This window comes from Mus pahari, chromosome 1 (assembly GCF_900095145.1).
Source record: "Mus pahari chromosome 1, PAHARI_EIJ_v1.1, whole genome shotgun sequence".
NCBI classification, from domain to species: domain Eukaryota; kingdom Metazoa; phylum Chordata; class Mammalia; order Rodentia; family Muridae; genus Mus; species Mus pahari.
The window spans coordinates 112,947,856-112,968,325 of NC_034590.1; the positions used below are offsets into that span (position 1 = coordinate 112,947,856).

Below are 20,470 nucleotides of genomic sequence, written 5' to 3' on the forward strand. Positions count from 1 at the left end.
GCTCACTGTAGTTCCAGAGGAATAAAGACTAAGGCTAGATCTTAGATGCCTGGGGGATGGAGAGCCTAAAAACAGGCACTATTCCCAGTGTCTGGTGTGACAAAGTCCAGAGTTGCTCAGGCTGGCCTGCTAGAGGGCTTTGTCATGGGCTTTTATGGATAACAAAGCACCTTGTCTGGGCCACATCCTGATGTGAGCTCAAAGGATAACATTTTTGGGTCCTTCCATCCTTGCCTTCTAGGAAGACATTCTGAGCACCATGAGCCCAAACTGACTCTAGCTTACAAGTTCACAGCACAAAACCTCCTATCTCTGAGGCCAGCCAAGGCAGTCTTCAAGGAGGAAAGCCCTCTGGCTGCATACAGAACTGCTGGGCTTCACAAGAGAAAAGGGCACATCACACTTCTGGGGGTCCACAGGGCATGCAATGGGATGAATGTCAGCTCCAAATTCAGCTGGGCCATTTGGGATGTTTCAGTCCTGTATCAAAGGACACTTGACTCTAGCTCAAGGGTGAAGCAAGCACAGTTTTTAGCAGCTAAGTTGCCATAGTTTGCACATACATTCCTGCAAGGCCAGTCTCCAGTTTAGAAACAATAGTGTTGAGCTGGCCATTGTTCATTGCTTCCTCGACTTCCTTAAATCCAGTGAGCTTCAGGAATACCATCTGCTTACTTCCCAGAGCTTCATAGCGAAGTGGGGTCTGGAAAATAAAATGCAAAGTGAACACACACACACACGGACGCGCGCACACACACACACACACACACACACACACACACACACACACACACACAAGAGTCTGTTTACATCTCTTGAATGTTCAGGAGGAAAGCTGCAGTGGTTCTGTGATTCTGCTTCTCAGGGTAAGAGAGACTCTTTGTGTCCTCAAGTAATCCCCAGTGGTCAGGAGACCCAGGCTGTGACAGGGCCGATCAAGAATGTCACTAACCTACTATCCATCTATTCCTCAGGTGGCAGAAAGCAGCCAAGCCTGACATGGCTTAAGTCTTCCTAATGGAAGGAACTTCTGGTCTCTTCTAGGAAGACCAGAGGCTCCGGGTGAATAGTTTATGGAGGTTGACCTTGCCCTTCCTTACCCAAAGAAGCCTCCAGCATTTAAGGAAGTGCCTGCCAAGGTGGTTAGCTCTACTCAAGGCATGTTGAGAAGATGAGATGCCATGTATTTGGAGGGCCAGTCAGGGAAAGATGCACCATGTGACATCAGGGCCTGACCAGATAGATCCTAGGACAAGCCTACGCTGGGTGATCTATGTCTTCCAAAAGATAAATCCGTGTCCTGACCCGTCTCCTGCAGTTAGGATCTTAGTTGGATAGATTTAAGGTGAGGACATACTCCAAGGACTGGTCAGGCAGGGAGAGGGCCATCTGAAGATGTTGGCACACTAGTTTAAGCCGCCTCAAGCCAAGGACTGACTAGCTCTAGGTTTAGATTTCTAGCCATGAGAATGAGGAGACAGTACATCCCTGATGAGCTGACCCCCACTTTGCAGTCATCTGTTACATCTCAAGGCACTCTTTTTAAAGATCATACACCTCCCTTTGATTTTGTGTGCCTCAGTTTCTACTCTGTCCATTCCCAGAGCAGACTTCAGCTCTCATAAAGAGAATACAAACAGCAGGACACAATTTAAACTGCACAATGCAGGGGGGGAGGCTGGGGCTGCCGATCTCCAGCTTTCTGGAACTGCATCACCACCCTAACAAGACCTGAGCCCTCAGCAATGGGAGGGTCAGGAGCCACCATCGTGAATTTCTAGGAAAAGACTACAGACATAGTACCCACAAGGACTGGGAAACTAGGTGTAGCAGTACTTAAGGTGACTGGAGGAGAACCGGGAGCTCTTGGTCAGGCTCAGTGTTAAGAGCACTGGTTACTGGATGCTCACAGCCAGCTATTTAATGGAACACAGGGTCCCCGATGGAGGAGCTAGAGAAAGTACCCAAGGACCTGAAGGGGGCTGCAACCCTGTAGGTGGAACAACAATATGAACTAACCAGTACCCCCTGAGTTTGTGTCTCTAGCTGCATATGTAGCAGAAGATGGCCAAATTGGCCATCATTGGGAAGAGAGGCCCCTTGGTCTTGCAAACTTTATATGACCCAGCACAAGGCAAGGCCNGGGCCAAGTAGTGGGAGTGGGTGGGTAGGGGAGCAGGGNCGGGNGGGGGGGGGTATAGGGAACTTTTGGGATAGCATTTGAAATGTAAATAAAGAAAATAATAATTTTCTTAATAAAAAAAAAAGAGCACTGGTTACTTATCCAGGGATCCTGGGCTCAGTTCCCAGCACCCACAGGGTGGCTCAGTAGCTCCAGTGCCAAGGGATCCAGCCACTGCACAAACATACAAATAGCGGGGGGGGGGGGAGACCTCATGCATATACTTTTTAAATAAAAATTTAAGATCATTAGCTTTATAGCAAGTCTGAAGCTAACCTGGACTATATGAGACTCTGACACCCCTCCCCCCAAAGAATTCCCAGCACACTACTTACAGAGCTGAATATTCTCTTCTGAAATCAGAAAAAGGATAGACACAGTGAATTTAGACTTACTGGTACAGTGGCTTCCTCAAGGGAGAGAAAATGTCTTGAATGCATGCACACTCTTACTTGTGTTTCCAGAACCTGGCAACATATAGCTGAACCTCTGGCAGAGGTAGGATGCTGGAGCCCTTTTAACCCACCTCTCCACCTCCCCTGCTCCAGGCTGGAGCACCCAGAAAGGTGCTCACTGCTATCACGACCTGCTTACCTGACGTGGTGGCGTTGACATTGTTTGGGGCTCTTCTGTCTAGAACGAGAAAGCCAGAGCCTTGTCAATCACACTGCCTCTTCTGAGACTGAAGGGATGTCTCAGCAGTTAAGAGTGAACACTGCTCTTGCAGATAACCCCAGTTTGGTTCCCAATACCCATGTCAGGCAACTCAAGCCACTTGTATGTAGTTCTAGTTCCAGGGTATCTGATGCTTTGATTTCTGGGCACCTGCATATATGTGGCATACACACACACACACACATATGCACTCACACACATGCACACGCATAAGCACACGCACATACAATGCACACACGAATGAGTGAAGCATGGACATTTACACAAACACACACTGTTGCACATGCATTTTTTTCGTGGATACAGACTGCTCTAGCCTTCACTCACCTCTGTTTGTTTGTTTGTTTGTTTGTTTGTTTGTTTGTTGAGACAGGGTCTCTCTGTGTAGCCCTGACTGTCTTGGAACTCAGTCTATAGACCAGACTGGCCTCAAACACAGAGATCCGCCTGCCTCTGTCTGTGCACCACTGCCAGGCATTCACTCACCTCTGATTTTGCGAATGAAAATGATGACAGCGCCAATGATGATGATGATGATGATGATGAAAGCGCCAATGATGATGATGAAAGCAGCTATGATAACCACAATACCCAGAGGCGTAGAGAAGCATTGAGAGCCTGACTGTCCTGGAATGAGAGAGAAGATGGCTGAGGCAGAGCAGACTTCATTAAAGTAACAGACACAGAAGTTCCTGTTTCATGTCTAGGCTCCGAGCCCATGGGCTCCTGATAAGGTCCTTGGAAGGAGCAATGGGTATGCCTCACCAGAACAGCAGCAGGTGGCTCTGCTGCCCACAGACTGCCGAGAACATTCAGGAGCCCTGGCCTCTCTCCTTGTGAAATCACATCCTAGGGAGAGCCCAGGATGCAGATACGTGGAGGAGGGAACAGGCTAGAGGGAACTGTGGACCCCAGGCTCTGTCAGCTGCGGCATGAATGGTTGAGGGTCAGGGAAGTCAGTCTCTCCCACACACCACACAGCACTAAAACTAAAGGCTTTCTTAGTCTCAGATAAGACCGCACTATATTTTATGTGTTTATTTATTGATTCTGGTGTTCAGTATCTTTCTAAAACGTTTGCTTATTATTTATTTACTTTATTTTCAGTGTTAAATATTTCTTTGCATGTGTATAAGTATTTTGTCTACCCCTTGTGTGCCTGCAGTCCCTGTAGAGGCCAGAAGAGGGCTCCAGATCCCTTAGAACAGGAGTTACATAGGAGTTACTTTTGGTTGTGAGCTGCCATGTGGGTGCTAGACGCCCTCTGCAACGGCAACAAATACTCTTAAATAATAAGTCATCTCTCCAGCTCCTACTTACTTATTTTTTTTAATACAAGATCTTGCTATGTAGCCCTGACTGGTCTAGGACTAGATACACAGCCCAGACCGTCCTTCAATTCACAGGTCCTCCTGCATCAATAGCCTACGTGATGGAGTTACAGACCTGTGCTGTCACACGTGGATGTTTATTTTTACTTTATTTTTTTTATTACATTCCATTTTTATTTATTCACTATTACATGCTTTGTATGTGTATGTGCATGTGTGCTCTCGCACACACATTTGCTTGCAGATGTCAGAGGAGGGATGTTGGGGGTCCTTCCCTACCTCTCTCTGCCTTATTCCCTTGAGACAGCATAGTCCCTCCCTGAACCTGCAGCCAGGCTGACAGCCAGTGAGCCCCAGAGAAGGAAGCATACTGCACAAAGTTCTGAGATCTGAACTCAGGTCCTCATGCTTGGGGAGCAAGCAAGGTTATCCACTGAGCTCCCCAGCCCCTTTTTAAAAAACAAACAGCTTCGTTCAGTTCTCTCCATTCAACTTTGGTTTCAGGTTTCTCAGGATTGAAATCCACACGGCAAGTGCTTTTATCAGCTCGCTGCTTGTAGGATTTTTTTTTAAAAAATGTGTATGAGTATTTTGCCTGTATGTTTCATATGTGCACCATTTGTGTGCCTAATACATGAAGAGTTCAGAAGACAGTGTTCAAAGCCATGAAACTGGACTAAGAGTTGGTGGTGAGCCACCATGTAGGTGCTAGGATTGAACCCAGGTCCCTCGCAAGAGCAAAGGCTCTAAAATCCCCAAACCATCTCTCCAGCCCCTTTCTGCTTGTAGTTTTTGTTTTGTTTTGTTTTGTTTTTTTGAGACAGGGTTTCTCTGTGTAGCCCTGCTCACTCTGTAGACCAGGCTGGCCTCGAACTCAGAAATCCGCCTGCCTCTGCCTCCCAAGTGCTGGGATTAAAGGCATGCGCTAACACTGCCCAGCCTGCTTGTAGTTTTTGTTTGTTTTCTGTTTGTTTTTTTTGTTTTTGTTTGTTTGTTTTTTTTGAGACAAGCTTTGCTTGTAGTTTTTTAATGAAAACTTTCTTTGACTTGGAGCCATGGCTCAGTTGTTAAAGTACTAGCCACCCACGTGAGCATCTGGGTTTGTATCCGGAGCACCCACACAGTGCACATCTATAGCCTCGACACTGGGATGGCAGGCCAGAGGCAGGCAGACCCCTGCAGCTCATTGCCTAAACCACTCCAGCCAAACTGGTGAGCATCAGATTCAGTGAGAGACCTTGTCTTAAAATAAATGGTGGAGGAGCTGGAGAGATGTCTCAGTGGATGACAGCACAAGCTACTCTTCCAGAGGACCCAAGATTAGTCAGGTGGCTCACAGCCACCTCTAATTCCATCTCCAGGGGATCCACCATCCTTTTCTGGCTTTGGTGAGCACCTGCTCACACAGCACACATTCATATACATGTATATTATATATTGTATATAATATATGATATATATAACATATGTATATGTGTGTATACATACATAAAAATACATTTTTAAAAAGCAGAAAGCAATGGAGGAAGACACCCAATGTTGCCCTCTGGCCTCCCCACACAGATGTACACATGTGCATACACGCTCAGACATATACAAACACATACACTACACACACACATATATACACACAGAGCTTCTTTGGAAGTAGAAAAGCTGATTTTGAAAGGTAAACCAACATGTCTTAGCTCTCGGGGTGTTCACACTACACAGCAGATGAAGGACAAAGATGTTTCCAGCCCTCAGACATCAGGACCCTCCCTGAAAACAGAGCCAGTGACAGACACACAGACAGAAGGCCCAGACTCACAAACGCCTTGGTTTAAGACTGAGGTCTGAGAAGGAACTCTGTTTGCTGACGAAGACAAGATTTCTGTATTTTGGGTTGTGAGCCTAGACATTAACAGCTGAGCCGTCTCTCCAGCCCAAAGATGAGACTCTTGACCTTCAGCCTCAAAACAAAATCCAGCCCACTGCTTACTTTTGTAAAGTTTTATTGGCACATGGCCAGTCATTTGTTATAGTCCCTGGGAATTTTTCCTTCTGTGGTAGAGTTTAGTGGTGACTATAGATGCCAACGTTACCCTCTCAGCTGTCTTAGTTAAGGTGTCTATTGTTGGGATAAAACACTGTGGCCAAAAGAAATTTGGGGAGGAAAAGGTTTATTTCGACTTACAGCTTGAGACTATCATCAAGGAAGTCAGGGCAGGTACACAAACAGGGTAGGAACCTGGATGCAGGAGCTGATGCGGAGGCCATGGAGGGGTGCTGCTTACTGGCTTACTCAGCTTGCTTTCTTATAGAACCCAGGACCACCAGCCCAGGGGTGGTACCACCTACAATGGACTGTACCCTCCTACATCAATCACAAATTAAGAAAATGCCCCACAGGGATGCCTAGCAGTCAATCTGCCCAGTGCCATTTTCTCAATTGAGGTTCTCTTTCTCTAAATAGCTCTAGCCTGTGCTGTTGACATAAAAACTAGTCAGTACAGCAGTGGACATGTTTAATGTGAGTTTAGGAGACAGACCCTTACCTGGCTTTGAGTCAAACGTGTCACACACAGTGTCCATTGTAGCATTGCACTTCCTGATGACTCTGCCGTCAGGACAGCTGGAAGGAAAACAGGGTGCGTTACTTCCTCCCACCCAGGCAGCCCAGAACTCACTCTTCACTACCCACAGGGTCAGGAAGGATCAGCCCCGTCCCAGCTGCTATACCTTGCCATTCTGGCAAAAGCACTCTGAAGAGATTAGAGTTTAGGGGCATCTGTGATATTTAGGAGGGAGAACCCTCTCTCCTCCTGGATAGAGCACCCAGCTATGAAGACCACATAGAGGAAAGTCTGCCTGGAGACAAAGATGTTGAGCATGAGGAGGAGGCAAGTAGGTGCAGACAAGCAAGAGCCTCTATCAGACTGGCATTGAAGGCAGTCTTTATTCACGTCAGGCTCCTGATCTCACAGTTCAGTGGTTTCTGAATTATGTTTATGCGTGTATAACCTGCCTCACAGGTGTAAGCTACTGCCTGGTGTGGTGGTGAATGCCTTTAATCAAAGCACTTGGGAAGCAAATACAGACAGAATGTTGTGAGTTCAAACCAGTCTGGTCTACTTCCAGGCCTGCCAGTGATGTACAGTAAGACCCTGCCTTAAATAAAAGAAGGGTGCGTGTGAGTAGGGAGATAGCTTAGTGGTTAAGAACATTTGCTGATCTTCTAGAGAACATAGATTCTATTCACAACATCTACATGGTGGTGCACAAACAGCTACAACTATAGTTCCAGGGGATCCAACACCCTTTTGGGGCCTCCATGGGCATCAGAAATTCAGGCAAACACCTATGCACATAAAAAATAAATATTTACATATTTTATGATTTTTGTTTTTTACATTACGACTCACAACAGCAGCAAAATTACAGTTATGACGTAGCAACAAAAATAATTTTTTGAGCTGGGTAGTTCTGGGGCATCCCTTTAATCCCATCACTCAGAAAGCAGAGACAGGCAGATCTCTGTGAGTTTGAGGCCAGCCTGGCCTACAAAGCAAGTTCCAGGATCTCCAGGACTACACAGAGAAATCCTATCCTGAAAAACCAACACGTGGATATTTCATTCCTCCCTAAAATAGGGAATAAAATACCCATGAAAGAAGTGGCAGAGACAAAGTTTGGAGCTAAGACGAAAGGATGGACCATCCAGAGACTGCCTCACTCGGGGGTCCATCCCATAATCAGCCACCAAACACAGACACTATAGCATAAGCCAGCAAGATCTTGCTGAAAGGACACTGATATAGCTATCTCTGTGAGGCTATGCCAATGCCTGGCAAATATAGAAGTGGATGCCCACAGTCATCTATCTATAGGAAAGAACACAGAGACCCCAATGGAGAAGCTAGAGAAATTGCCCAAGGAACTGAAGGGGTCTGCAACCCTATAGGTGAAACAACAATATGAACTAATCAGTACCCCCAGAACTCGTGTCTCTAGGTGCATATATAGCAGAAGATGGCCTAGTCAGCCATCGTTGGGAAGAGAGACCCCTTGGTCTTGCAAACTTTATATGCCCCATACAGGGGAACTCCAGGGCCAAGAAGTGGGAGTGGGTGGGCAGGGAAGCAGGGGAGGGGGAGGGTATAGGGGACATTCGGGATAACATTTGAAATGTAAATGAAGAAAATATCTAATAAAATAAGTTAAAACAAAAACCAACCCCCCCAAACCAAAATAGATAGATTATGGTTGGGGGTCACCACACTGTTAAAAAGGACTGCAGCCTTAGGAAGGTTAGAACCACTGCCTCAGAGCCTGCAGATGGAGTAAGGACCAGGGGGTACCTTTGATGTTGGACTTCTGGGCTCCAGAGCCATACAAGAATAACTTCCTGTTTTCATTCCCTGTAGTTTTGTTAAGTGGTCACCATAATTTTTTAATCTTTTTTTAAAAAAATATCTATTTATTTTATGTATACGAGTACACTGTTGTTGTCTTTAGACACACCAGAATAGGGCATCAGATCCCATTACAGATGGTTGAGAGCCACCATGTGGTTACTGGGAATTGAACTCAAGACCTCTGGGAGAGCAGTTAGTGTTCTTAACTGCTGAGCCATCTCTCCAGCCCTATCTTTTTTTTTTTTTTTTTTTTTTAAGGCAGAATCTTATGTAGCCCAGGACTGCCTTAAACTCATTATGTAACCAAAGATAACCTTGAACTTCTGCTCATCCTGCCTCCAGGAATACTGGGATTAAGGCACACCACCACACACGGTGTACGTGGTGCTAGGGACTGAATCCTGGGCCACAAAAGCACCCAACCAACCGAGCTACATTCCTGGCCCCCAGAATTCCTCTTTTAAAGACTTATTTTATGTTTAGATACGTGCATGTGTGTGTGTGTGTGTGTATGTGTGTGTGTGTGTGTGTGTGTGTGTGTGTATCTGTGTATATGTATGTGAGTGCAGGTACCACAGAGGCCAGAAGAGGGCATTTGAGTCCCTGGAACTGGAGCTATATAAGCAATTGTGCGTCCCTTGATGTGGGTGCAGTGAACTCAGCTCAGGTCCTTAGGAAAGCAGTACATGCTTCTCCCTGGGCCACCTCCCTCCCTCTCCTTCCCCACAGTGAGTCACTTTTGTCACCCTATCTGCCTAGAGTTCTTTTCCCCTAGGACTTTCTGCTTTCATCTCTACCTGATTCACTGAGTCTCTACTCATGTCATCTAATCATGTCAGAGTGATTCCTCCAACTGAGTGTGTTGTGGCCTCCGTGGTCATGAACTCGCTCACCAGTATTATTTTTGCGACAGCATCTCTACCCCAGGCTGACCTCAAACTTGCTATGTAGTTAGCCTTGAGCAACTGATCCTCTTGTCTCTCCTTCCCCAGGGCCAGGATCACCATAGCTAGTAGGTACAGTTCTGGGGATGGAACCCAGGGCCTTGTACATGCCGTACATGTAAACACTACCAACTTAGCCTCATCCCCGGTTCACCACTAATGGTGATGGAGATACCTAAGTAGCATTATGTTTTATGTCTCTCACTGTTGGGGCTCAAAGGCTGTTTGTTGAGTGAGTGAATGAGATAGCAAATGAATGAGCACCGACTCCAGGCCGCTTCTAGGAGGAAACATCTTTTGATTTCGTCTGTGTGGCAGGCGCTCCCCTAAGGCACCGCTCTACAAACAGGGACTCGGAGGCTAGGGTGCTACTGGGCAGAAGCAGGGATCTGCACACATTATCCCTCCCCCAGCTGGTACCTGCTGCATGTGTGGCACCTCTCCAAACAGTTTTCGGAGTCACAGTAGGTGCCCTGCTTACACTGGCACACACGATCAGCTGTACGGGAGCATTTGGCCACTTCTTCTTGATCTGTGAAAACAGTCATCAGGGTGGGAGTTTGCCCTAACGCATACCGCTCTACGACACAGTAAAGTCACCTTCACAGGCTCTTTATCCCAGACACATAACCCAAATAGCCTCCTAGGAGAGGAGCAGGGCCCACCTAAGGAGGACCCAGCCCCCAACTTTTTCTACTAAGGGCTCTACCATAGGAGGAGGGGTGGGGTGGAGGTCAGAAAATGTCCATCAAGGCCTTTGTGTCAGGTAAGGAGTGTGAAGAAGCCAGAGTTGGCCATCTTTCTTATCTACCTGTGCAGGTAAGGAGTGTGAAGAAGCCAGAGTTGGCCATCTTTCTTATCTACCTGTGGCTCCTCTCCCTATCAGTCTGCATGCTTTAGCCATCAGTGAGGAGGCTGGGTCCATGGCCACACTTACCATCCCGGCACTCAGTGCAGGGAAAGCATCTAGGTTCTTTGTTTTTCTGGCTTATGAAGTGTTCAGAATCACATGGAGCACATTCACTCTTATTATGGTTCTCCTGGCATGGATTCAGGAGGTAAGTGCCTATGCGAGAGGAAAAAGAAGTGTTTAGAGGCTCAGCAAAGCCTGATTCCCTGATGCCCTTGGTGGCCAGACCTCTCACTACCCACTCCTGGGCTCCTAACCGCCTTGGAACTTTCTAGTTGACTACCCAGCCATAGCTTTCACACTTAACATGTGGAGGCCTTGCATCACCCCTTGGCTAAGACTGATGTCCTCCAGGGAGTCTGTCTAAGGTTCTTCCTCTCTACCCCACTGTCCCAGAGAGTGGGGCTCCAATCAGCCTATATGCCCGTTCCCCCCAACCTCCCATGCCAGGTTCCTGACTGCCCAGGATGGTTTCCCAGAACTCTAAATTCTAAAGATAAGTCCTTGATCAAGGTTCCCAGCACATTAGTGACACGGTGGTCATCTTCTCAGTCTATGGCAGACGCAGAGGAGAGACACACACCTAACAATATGAGCTCTGCACACGTGCTGGCTTCTGCATTGGTCAGTCAAGTCAGTCCCATCTCATTTCTGCAATGTGCTTGTAGGGATGTGTTCACACATGGCTATGTGCCCATAAGTGTGTGTGTGTGTGTGTGCAGGTAGGTGTGTGTACAGACCCAAACGGGTGTCCACTGACTCCTCTGCATATAAGTGCACATGTAAGTGTGTTTGTAGGTAGGTGCGCATACAGATCTGTGTTGATAGTTGTGTGGGATGAGGGCAGGGTCCAGGTGCAGACACTCATATGCCTTTTCTTCAGTAGCTCCTTGCTGTTTCTGCGGAATACACCACACCCACCTCTCTGGTATCTGCCCTCCAAAGCCAGGGGCAGTGCTTGGGTAGGGGAAGGGAGGGAGGGGAGGACAAGAAGCAGCTGGTTGACAAGGTGACACCCATTTCCCTTCTTCGGTCAGATTCCACCGCTCTCAGTGCAGTCTCTGGTTCAGCCCTAGCTAAAGGCCTGTAGCACCGTTTCCCAGTCAGAAGGCCCGACCTCTGCAAAGCATCCTAGGACTCACCAGGAGAACATTGTTGGCAGCAGAGGTTCTCATGTTTGAACTCATCCATCTCACACTGGGTTATGGTGTTTACACTGCAGACTGCCACCTAGAATCAGAAAGGAGAAAACTACATTCAAAAGCCATCCCTATGTGACTCTCAGCACAGAGGAGGTGAATGGCCCCCAGCCTGACCCTGGTTCCCCTATGGAACCTTCCTGCAGAGCATATACTACAATTTTGTTCACGTCTCCCAGGCTATCCTGCAGATAGGCTCCTTTGGTTCCAAATTCGGGTAGTTTATGTTTGGTGTGTGGCCTGTTCGACTGTGAGCCTTTGATGTTAGTGAACTAGTTTATGTTCTAGTTTGTCTTTATTTCGGAGGCCACACCTACACGTTACATTTTTTCCCTGATTCATTTATATGCATGACTGTTTTTCCTGTATGCATATGTACTTCGTGTGCATGCCTGATGTCCTTGGAGAAAAGGGGGTGTGGATCCTCTAAGAATTGAGTTACAGATGGTTGTGAGCCACTGTGTGGGTGCTAGGAACCCAATCCAGGTCCTTTGCAAGAGCAGCCATGGTCCTACCCACTGAGCCATCTCTCCAGCTGTAACCTACATGTTAAGAACCTATGTTTCAGCTTGAGAGATGGCTCAGCGGTTAAGAGCACCGACTGCTCTTCCAGAGGTCCTGAGTTCAATTCTTAGTAGCCACATGGTGGCTCACAACCATCTGTAATGGGATCCAGTGTCCTCTTCTGATGTGTCTGAAGACAGCTACAATGTACTCATATAAATAAAATAAATAAATCTCTGAAAAGAAAGAAAGAAAGGAAGAAAGAAAGAAAGAAAGAAAGAAAGAAAAAAGGAAGGAAGGAAGGAAGAAAGGAAGAAGGAAAGAAAGTTACAGCCAAGATAACACAAATAAATCCTGTCTTAAAAAACAAACAAAAAGCCAGGGGCGTGGTGGTGGATGCCTTTAATCCCAGCACTCGGGAGGCAGAGGCAGGAGGATTTCTGAGTTTGAGGCCAGCCTGGTCTACAGAATATCCATTCATACTCCAGTCCCAGGGGACCCAACACCCTCTTCTGACCTCTGTGGGCACCAGGAATGCACACAGTACCCATAAACTTACTTGACACATAAACATATTCTTTAATCTGAAAATTTAGTTATTTTTATGTATATGAGTGTTTTGACTGAATGTATGTGCCCCACACCTGTGGAAGTATCCATACCTTTAAATTTTGTTTGTTTGTTGGTTGGTTGGTTGGTTGGTTTTTGGAGACAGGGTTTCTCTGTGTAGTCCCTACTGTCCTCTGAAGACCAGGCTGGCCTTGAACTCAGAGATCCTCCTGCCTTTGTCTCCTGAGTGCTGGGAAACCCACCACAGCCAGCTTTGATAAAAACAAAATTGTTTTTCAAAAGAAAGAGCCCCACCTTGAGAATACTCTGGGGAGACATCAGCCTCTCGTCTGGGCCTACATGTGTACACTTGTGTGTTCATCTACACACGGAGAGGCAAGGAGGTGGGGAGGGAGGGGAAGAGCATCTAACCCTGCATGAGTGGTGGCTAAATACTGGCAAGTTTGACAGTTGGGGCTGTTTGGTTGGTCAGAGCCTCTGGTTTGCTCCCTAACCCCCTCACCTCCCCCAGACCCCCAGAAATTAGACCCAGGACTTCATATGTGCTAGGCAAACATTCTGCCACTGAGCTTCATGACTGGTCTTTTTAATTTTTTTTTTATGTTAAGACAGAGTCTCATTAAATATTTAGGCAGGTCTTGAACTCATTCTATAGCTCAGGGAAGATCTGAATTTGCAATCCTCTTGCCTTGTTCTTAGTAGCTAGGATTACAAGACTGGGCACCAGGCCCGTATTTAGTTTTTTGGGGGGAGTGCAGGGGTTTCGAGACAGAATTTCTCTGTGTAGCCCTAGCTGTCCTAGAGCTCTGTAATGGTTTGTATATTCTTGGACCAGGGAGTGGCACCATCTGGAGGTGTGGCCTGGTTGGAATAGGTGTGTCACTGTGGTTGTGGGCTTAAGACTCTCACCCCAGTTGCCTGGAAGTCAGTGTTCCAGTAGCAGCCTTTGGATGAAGATGTAGAACTCTCAGCTCCTCCTGCACCATGCCTTCCTGGATACTGCCATGCCTTTCTGGATACTGCCATGCTCCTGCCTTGATGATAATGGACTGAACCTCTGAACCTGTAAGCCAGCCCCAATTAAATGTTGTTTTTATATGACTTACCTTGGTCATGGTGTCTGTTCACAGCAGTAAAACCCTAACTAATACAAGCTCCATCTGTAAACCAGGCTGGCCTTAAACTCACAAAAATCCATCTCCCACTGTCTCCCAAATGCTGGGATGTGCTACCATCACCCATCTAGTTGGCTTTGGTTTGGAGACAGGTTCTTGGTAAGTTGCACAGATGTCCTAGTGTTCTATGGCTGTGAAGAGACACCATGACCAACTCTTTATAAAAGAAAGCATTTGATTGGGGCTGGTTTATAGTCTCAGAGCATGGCAGACATGGTGCTAGAGAAGTAGCTTGAGAGTTCTACATCCAGATGTAGGCAGCAGGAAGAGAGAACTACTGGGTCTGGCTTGAGCCTTGGAAACTTCAAAGCCCTCCCCTCAGTGACATACTCCATCTAACAAGGCCACACCTCCTAATCCCTCTCAGGTAACACCACACCCCAGTGACCAAGCATTCAAATGTATGAGCCTATAGGGGCCATTCTTATTCAAACCACCACACCAGGCTAAGCCATTCTTTTACCTTGGTCTTCTAAATAGCTTCACTACAGGTGTGTACATCCACCCTAGGCTTTAATTTTATTTTAAAAAGGGCACTGATAACTTCTGAAATTGGGTTGTTCATGTAGCTGAGTATAAGACAGTCTGCCTACCATGGACAGGGCCTTGGGTACGGTTTCTAGCATGGGCAAACTTTTAAAAATAAAACAATGAAATCAAGGGACTGAAGATGTGGTCGAGTCAGAGAGCTTGTCCAGCACGTATGGGACCCGGGTTTCCGTTCTCAGCCCCATACAGCGCTGATGTCGTGGCACACATCTGTGTTCCCAGCTCTTGGAGATAGACAGGCAGGAGGATTCTCAGTTCAAGGTCCACCAAAGGAAGCTACATCCTCAGCCCTAATGTTTGTCAGGTTCCAAAGAAACAGGACAAATGGCTGTGGTGCCTATTTAACATATTAAAGCGTTCTGCTGGCCACCAGGCTCCCACAGCATCACAAGGACCTGTGACAAAGTCCTGGCTCCTCACATCTATAACAAAAACCTTCTCCTCAACTGTACCCAGGAGTGGTCATGTCCTCATTTTCATTCAAAATGTTCTCCCTTATTTATTTATTTATTTATTTATTTATTTATTTATTTATTTCATGTGTATGTGTGTACAGTACATGTGCAGGTGTGGGCACATGTGTGGATCCTGTGCATTTGTATGCATGTGTATGTAGAGGCCAGAGTTTGATTTTGGGTGTCTTCCATCCTTGATTTCTTTCCACTCTGTTTATTGTGACTCAGTCTCTCATTGAATCTAGGGCTCTCTTGAAGGAAACCCTGACACTTTGGGCTTCCTGAGAGGTGGGGTTACAGATGTGCTACCATACCCAACTGCCTTTATATAAGTTATAGAGATTGGAACTTCAGTTCTAAAGCTTGCATAGCAAAAGACTTATCCACTGAACCATCATCTCCTGGCTCTCCTTTTTTTTTATTTGATGCCACTATTGTTAGACATGTTCTCGTGTATGGGCTCTCACTGTGTGGCTGAGGATGACCTTGAAGTATGACCTTGAAGTAGTGATCTTCCAGCCTCTACTGCCCCAAATGCTGCAGTTACAGTCTGTGCCATCACACCCAGTCTAAAGCACTAAATAAGTAAGTAAGTAAGTTAATTAATGAATTAATAATAAATGAGGAGATGGCTCAGTTGGTAAAACATGTGTCTCATAAGCACCTGGACCTGAGTGTGGATCCTCAGAAGCCAGGTAGAAAGCTGAACATGCAGGCACTTCCTTGTAAATCCAACAGAGGTGGCTCACTGGGCAGTCTGATCAGGGAGAATCAAAACTTGAAAAAGAACAATACTTTCTTTTCCCTGGTTTTATAAACACTAGAATTAGCCACAGTGACTCACCAAAGCTTCTGTTCTGATGAAAAGGAAGCCACAGGAGAGGAAGTGACAACACTGTTATGCAAATTCTCATGTGATAGAGGAAAAGAAAAAAAAAAAGAAACAAAAAAAAAATCCAACTCTATGTTATACTAGGCATCCATCTTTGTATGAACTAGCTATTTGTCGCTGAATCCGTCCCTGGAAGATAAACTCCTAGTGACCCTGTGCTCTAGAGTCAGTGGGACCTGGGAGAGTGGAGCTGATACATGAGGCCAACTAAAGTCTCATGCAATAACCAACTTTATTCAGAGCATCAGATAATTTATTCTCTGAGGATTAAGAAGAGTCACATGAATGAAGTGTACAACCACAAGGGTAAGATGCATGTGGTAAAACTTATTTATCCGCAGAGGCGTATGAATAAGTAACAATAGTCATTGTAATGAATAGTCTGAAGTGAACTCACTCCTATCTGCTACACCTGAGGGTCATGAAAATACATTCCAAAACCAGTTTCCTGTTTTTGAAGAAACTGGGGTCACAAGATCCTTGTCTTGTCTCGTTTTTTGGAGTTTCCTCACAAGCACTCAGAATCTTCACACAGTTCTCTTCTTCAATCACATTCTGACAAACATGACTTAGTGACCACCCACCCAAACACATACAGTGACCGTCTCTACTTGGCATGTTCCTACTAACTCCCTCTTGGCCTCTGTAACCTGCTCATGCAGATATTCAGGACACCTTGACGACCTAATCTTAACAGATCAAAACAGCTCTTGGCTTGCACATGCAGACACTCCAGGTCTTCTTGCAGTTTTTGCCCTTAAAAGCCCTTCTTTCCGGTACTGGAGAGATGGATCAGCAGTTAGGACTACTGGCTGCTCTTCCAGAGGACCTGGGTTCAGTTCCCAGTGCCCACATGACAGCTCACACACCTGTCTGGAACTCCAGTTCCAGGGGCTGTTAATACCCTCATTCGGACATACATGTAGGCAAAATTTTTAAAAAATGAACATAAAATTAAATATGTGTACGTGTACACATACCCTTTCCTTACCACCCAGTTTGCATGGAAATCTCAAGTTTGGCTCAGAGATTAATCAATACATGTTTTAATTATAATTGGATTGACTCTTATGCTCTTTTCCCAGAGGTCAGGAACTTCATAACACTGAGAAAGTGCCCAGAATCACATGCCCATCCATGCAAGTCCTTTAGGTGAGCACATTTCTTAGCCTGTGGACACTTGACACCTTTGGAGGTTCACAAAAACCCAGAGGTAGCTGAGGTCTACTGACTAAAGGCCAGCCGCTTGGAAGGCACTATTTTCTAGAAGAGAGAATCTCAACAGGCAGTGGGGAGGAAGGTGTCACTGTGGAGGGCTAACTACTTTCACTCTGGTGTGAGGTTAAGTGAGAGTCAGACTGCTTGTCAGCTTCTGTCACAAACCAGCTACAGTAGCAACACAAAACAACAGCAATTTTGAGACAGTATTCTATAGTCTGGGCTCCCTATGTAGCTGAGGATGACTTTGAACTACTGATCCTCCTGAGTACTGGGATTACAGGCCTATACATCCCACACCAGGCTGACAGCACAATTTTGGGGAAAAAACTCACACTTGAAAAATGCCAGCTTTCGTAGTCAAGGCTTAGTGGCTCAGGCCTGGGATTCTAGTTGTCATGAAGATGAGGTATGAAGCCCGGGCTGGGAGCCCAGCCTGGGCTATATAACGTCTGTCTCAAAAGAGGAAGGAGGAATGGACTGGCAAGATGCTTTAGAGGGAAAGGTGCTTGCTAGCCTGCTTGACAACCTAATGTTGATTCCTGGGAGCCACATGGTTGAAGGAGAGAACCAACTCTTGACCATTGTCCTTGGACCACTACAGGTGATCCCCCACCCAATAAATAACTAAAATAATAAAAAAAATTATTAAAAATAAAAACTAGTGGCTGGAGGTATGAGTCAGCAGTTAAGAACACTTGTTCTTGCAAAGGACAGCACCCACATGGTGGCTTACAATAATCAATAACTCTAGCTCTAGGGGGGTCTGATGTCCACTAGCTTCCACGGTTCCACAGGCACTCTACATAGGTATACAGTCTCTCTCTCTCTCTCTCTCTCTCTCTCTCTCTCTCTCTCTCTCTCTCTCTCTCTCTCTCTCTCTCTTTCTCGATGCGACACAGAGTTTTATTTTCTAGTCCTGGTTATTCTAGACCAGGCTAGCCTAGAACCCACAGAGATTTACCTGTTTCTGCTTCCTGAGTGTTGGGATTAAAGATTAAAGACTACGTTAGCTCAGTGCCTAGTTCAAGAACTGAATTCTTGACAAGAGTGTCCACCTTAAATTGAGAAATGTATTTGGATGTGTGGTGTTTAAAATAGCTGTGTTTTGTCTTGTAAATTTTTAGTCATTGGGTGTTTTGTTTTGTTTTGTTGAGATAAGGTCTTGCTATGGTAACCTATGCTAGGTTTGAGCCCAAGTCAATCCTTCTGCTTCAGGCTCCTGAAATCTGGGATAACAAGTGTGTGCCTCCTCTCTCCTCAATTTATTACTTTTCAATATTAAAAAAAAAAGTTTTGCCAGGCGTGGTGGCACACGCCTTTAATCCCAGCACTCGGGAGGCAGAGGCAGGTGGATTTCTGAGTTCCAGGCCAGCCTGGTCTACAAAGTGACTTCCAGGACAGCCAGGGCTATACAGAGAAACCCTGTCTCGAAAAAAAAAAAAAAAAAAAAAAAAAAAAAAAAGTTTTAAGTCAGGTCAGATGGCATAGGCCTGCAATCCTTCTACTTGGGAGACGGAGGCAAGACGATCAAAAATTCAAGACCTGCTTGGGCTACAGGGAGAGGTGAAGGTCAACCCAGACAAGCCTTTGAGCCTTTATCTCAAAAAGTAAAAGGTGGACTGGAGGCGATAGCTTATCGATGGAACATTTCTCTGACAAGATCCAAGTTCTGAGTTTGATTCCCAACGCTGAAGAAAAGCAGTTTTAAGCTAAGCCTGGTGGTACCCACCAGAAATCTTACATTCAGAAAACTGAGATTGAAGGATTGGGAGTTTGAGGTGAGCCTGATGTTCAGAGTGGGACATTGTTTCTAAATAGATAAACACAAAAGAATGCTTCTGCAGGGAGGACTCCTACAAGTAGAGAGCTGCTTGGGCATGGAGCCATCTTAGAGGAAAACTGAACTCAGAGACACAGAGTGAGACCTAAAGTCTGTAGTCAGCTTGTTTCCTCCCTCTGTCCATGTCTGAAGCTTGGTACAGACACGGAACCTTTAGTTACGTGAAGCATTAAAGTTACTTAATGGCTTTGGTTTGCAAACCAAAGAGTCTGTTCCCATCTCTAGAGGTCAAGAGGCAGGTGAGTGGTTCTCAGTGGACGGCTGGCTCTGCTCAAAGTTAGGCAACATTCTTCACTGTCTGTTCCTAGCTAAGGCATCACTATGCCACGCAAGCAAACCCGTTCACCTTTGTTCTTGCAGTGGCCTTGAGAGTTGTATTCCTAAAACAGTGAGAGGAGGGAGAAGAGGGGGAGAGGGAGGGAGAGGAAGAGAGAGAGAGAGAGAGAGAGAGAGAGAGANAAGAAGAAGAAGAAGAAGAAGAAGAAGAAGAAGAAGAGGAGGAGGAGGAGGAGGAGGAAGAGGAGGAGGAAGAAGAGGAGGAAGAGGAGGAAAGGAAAGGAAAGAGAAAAGCTAAATGGGGGGGGGGGAAGCCCACTGCTTTGTAGCAAGAAAAGATAAAGATACAAAACCAACTCCTTCTCTGTTAAATCCCCTCACCCCATCCTCCACCTCCACCACACAGGCCAGGAGCTGAGAAAGGAGACCCAGCATTATCACTGAACAAGATCCTGTGTACTGATCTGACCATGATAGCCTGCTGGGGCTCCGCTATGGTTCCCACACACTTGTGCCCCTCTCTACTCACCCTCAGAAGCAGCCCCAGCGGTAGCAGAAGTCGCAGCCTGGTCATGATTTTAAAAAAAAGGTAGGACAAGGTAGAGCCGAGAGAGATGCTTGAGTGTGAGGACTAGCCTGCTGCAGCCCAGATGCTAGATGCTGTCCTTGCCAACGAGGCAAAACATTACAAAAACAAAACAAAACAAAAAAACCACCCCCCTGCTTCCGGTCCACATGAAAACTGACTTGCTTGCTCAACTGAGATGTTAGTGTTTTGAAAGTTTACAGAGAAGTTCTTCAAAATCTCTCAGGGCTCCACTGGCACTAAGCAGCAGCAAAAGGCACTTCAGAGTCAAGAAGTCTGAAAGCTGAGGCAGCCTAAGGGATGCACGCATGCGTTGACCAACAAACTAGACCTGGGACTGTGGGTCAGCCTTAAAGAGGAAGGAGAACCTCATATACATTAGGCATCCCTCCAGAGCCCTAGGCCACAAGCAGCTGGCTGGTCTCAAAAGGACAAAGAACTTATGCATCTACTTCTGAGGACCCTAGAGTCTCAGGCCTACTGGGGCAGAAAACAGAACGAAACACCTAGACTGGAGAGGGACGGACAGGGAATAAGTAGCTTATGGGGTTAGAGTCTCAGTTCAGTAAGATGGAAAGTTCTGAAGGTGGATGGGTAGACTTGGCTTGATTGCACAACTCTATTTATATGATGTGTCCCTGGGAGCTGGTGGCTAGGGATGTGACTCAGTTGGTAGAATGATACCTGGCATGCATCCCTTGCGTTCGCTCCATCCCTAGCATGGCTACCCAGTCACACCTGTAATCCTAACACTCAGGAAATGT

At 46.3% G+C, this 20,470-nt stretch overlaps 1 protein-coding gene across 1 annotated transcript; it reads right to left on the reverse strand.

Moving 5' to 3' along the window:
• Positions 1 to 2,509: 2,509 nt before the first annotated feature.
• LOC110328568 (tumor necrosis factor receptor superfamily member 26-like) lies at positions 2,510 to 19,694 on the reverse strand. Its single transcript, XM_021208021.1, has 8 exons — positions 19,650 to 19,694; positions 11,582 to 11,669; positions 10,467 to 10,595; positions 9,950 to 10,061; positions 6,726 to 6,802; positions 3,344 to 3,484; positions 2,777 to 2,815; positions 2,510 to 2,535 (listed from the first exon to the last, which is right to left on the reverse strand). The coding sequence occupies exons 1-8, from the start codon at positions 19,692 to 19,694 to the stop codon at positions 2,510 to 2,512; spliced, it is 657 nt and encodes a 218-aa protein (XP_021063680.1).
• Positions 19,695 to 20,470: the final 776 nt, after the last annotated feature.

What these genes read in the sequence shown, in the direction of transcription:
- LOC110328568 (XM_021208021.1), bottom strand. Translation starts at nt 19,694, where the DNA reads ATGACCAGGCTGCGACTTCTGCTACCGCTGGGGCTGCTTCTGAGG. An exon ending in CGCTGGGGCTGCTTCTGAGG is followed by an intron (nt 11,670 to 19,649) that starts GTGAGTAGAGAG and finishes TTCTGATTCTAG; the next exon opens with GTGGCAGTCTGCAGTGTAAA. An exon ending in TGTCAACGCCACCACGTCAG is followed by an intron (nt 2,536 to 2,776) that starts GTAAGCAGGTCG and finishes TTCTGATTTCAG; the next exon opens with AAGAGAATATTCAGCTCTGT.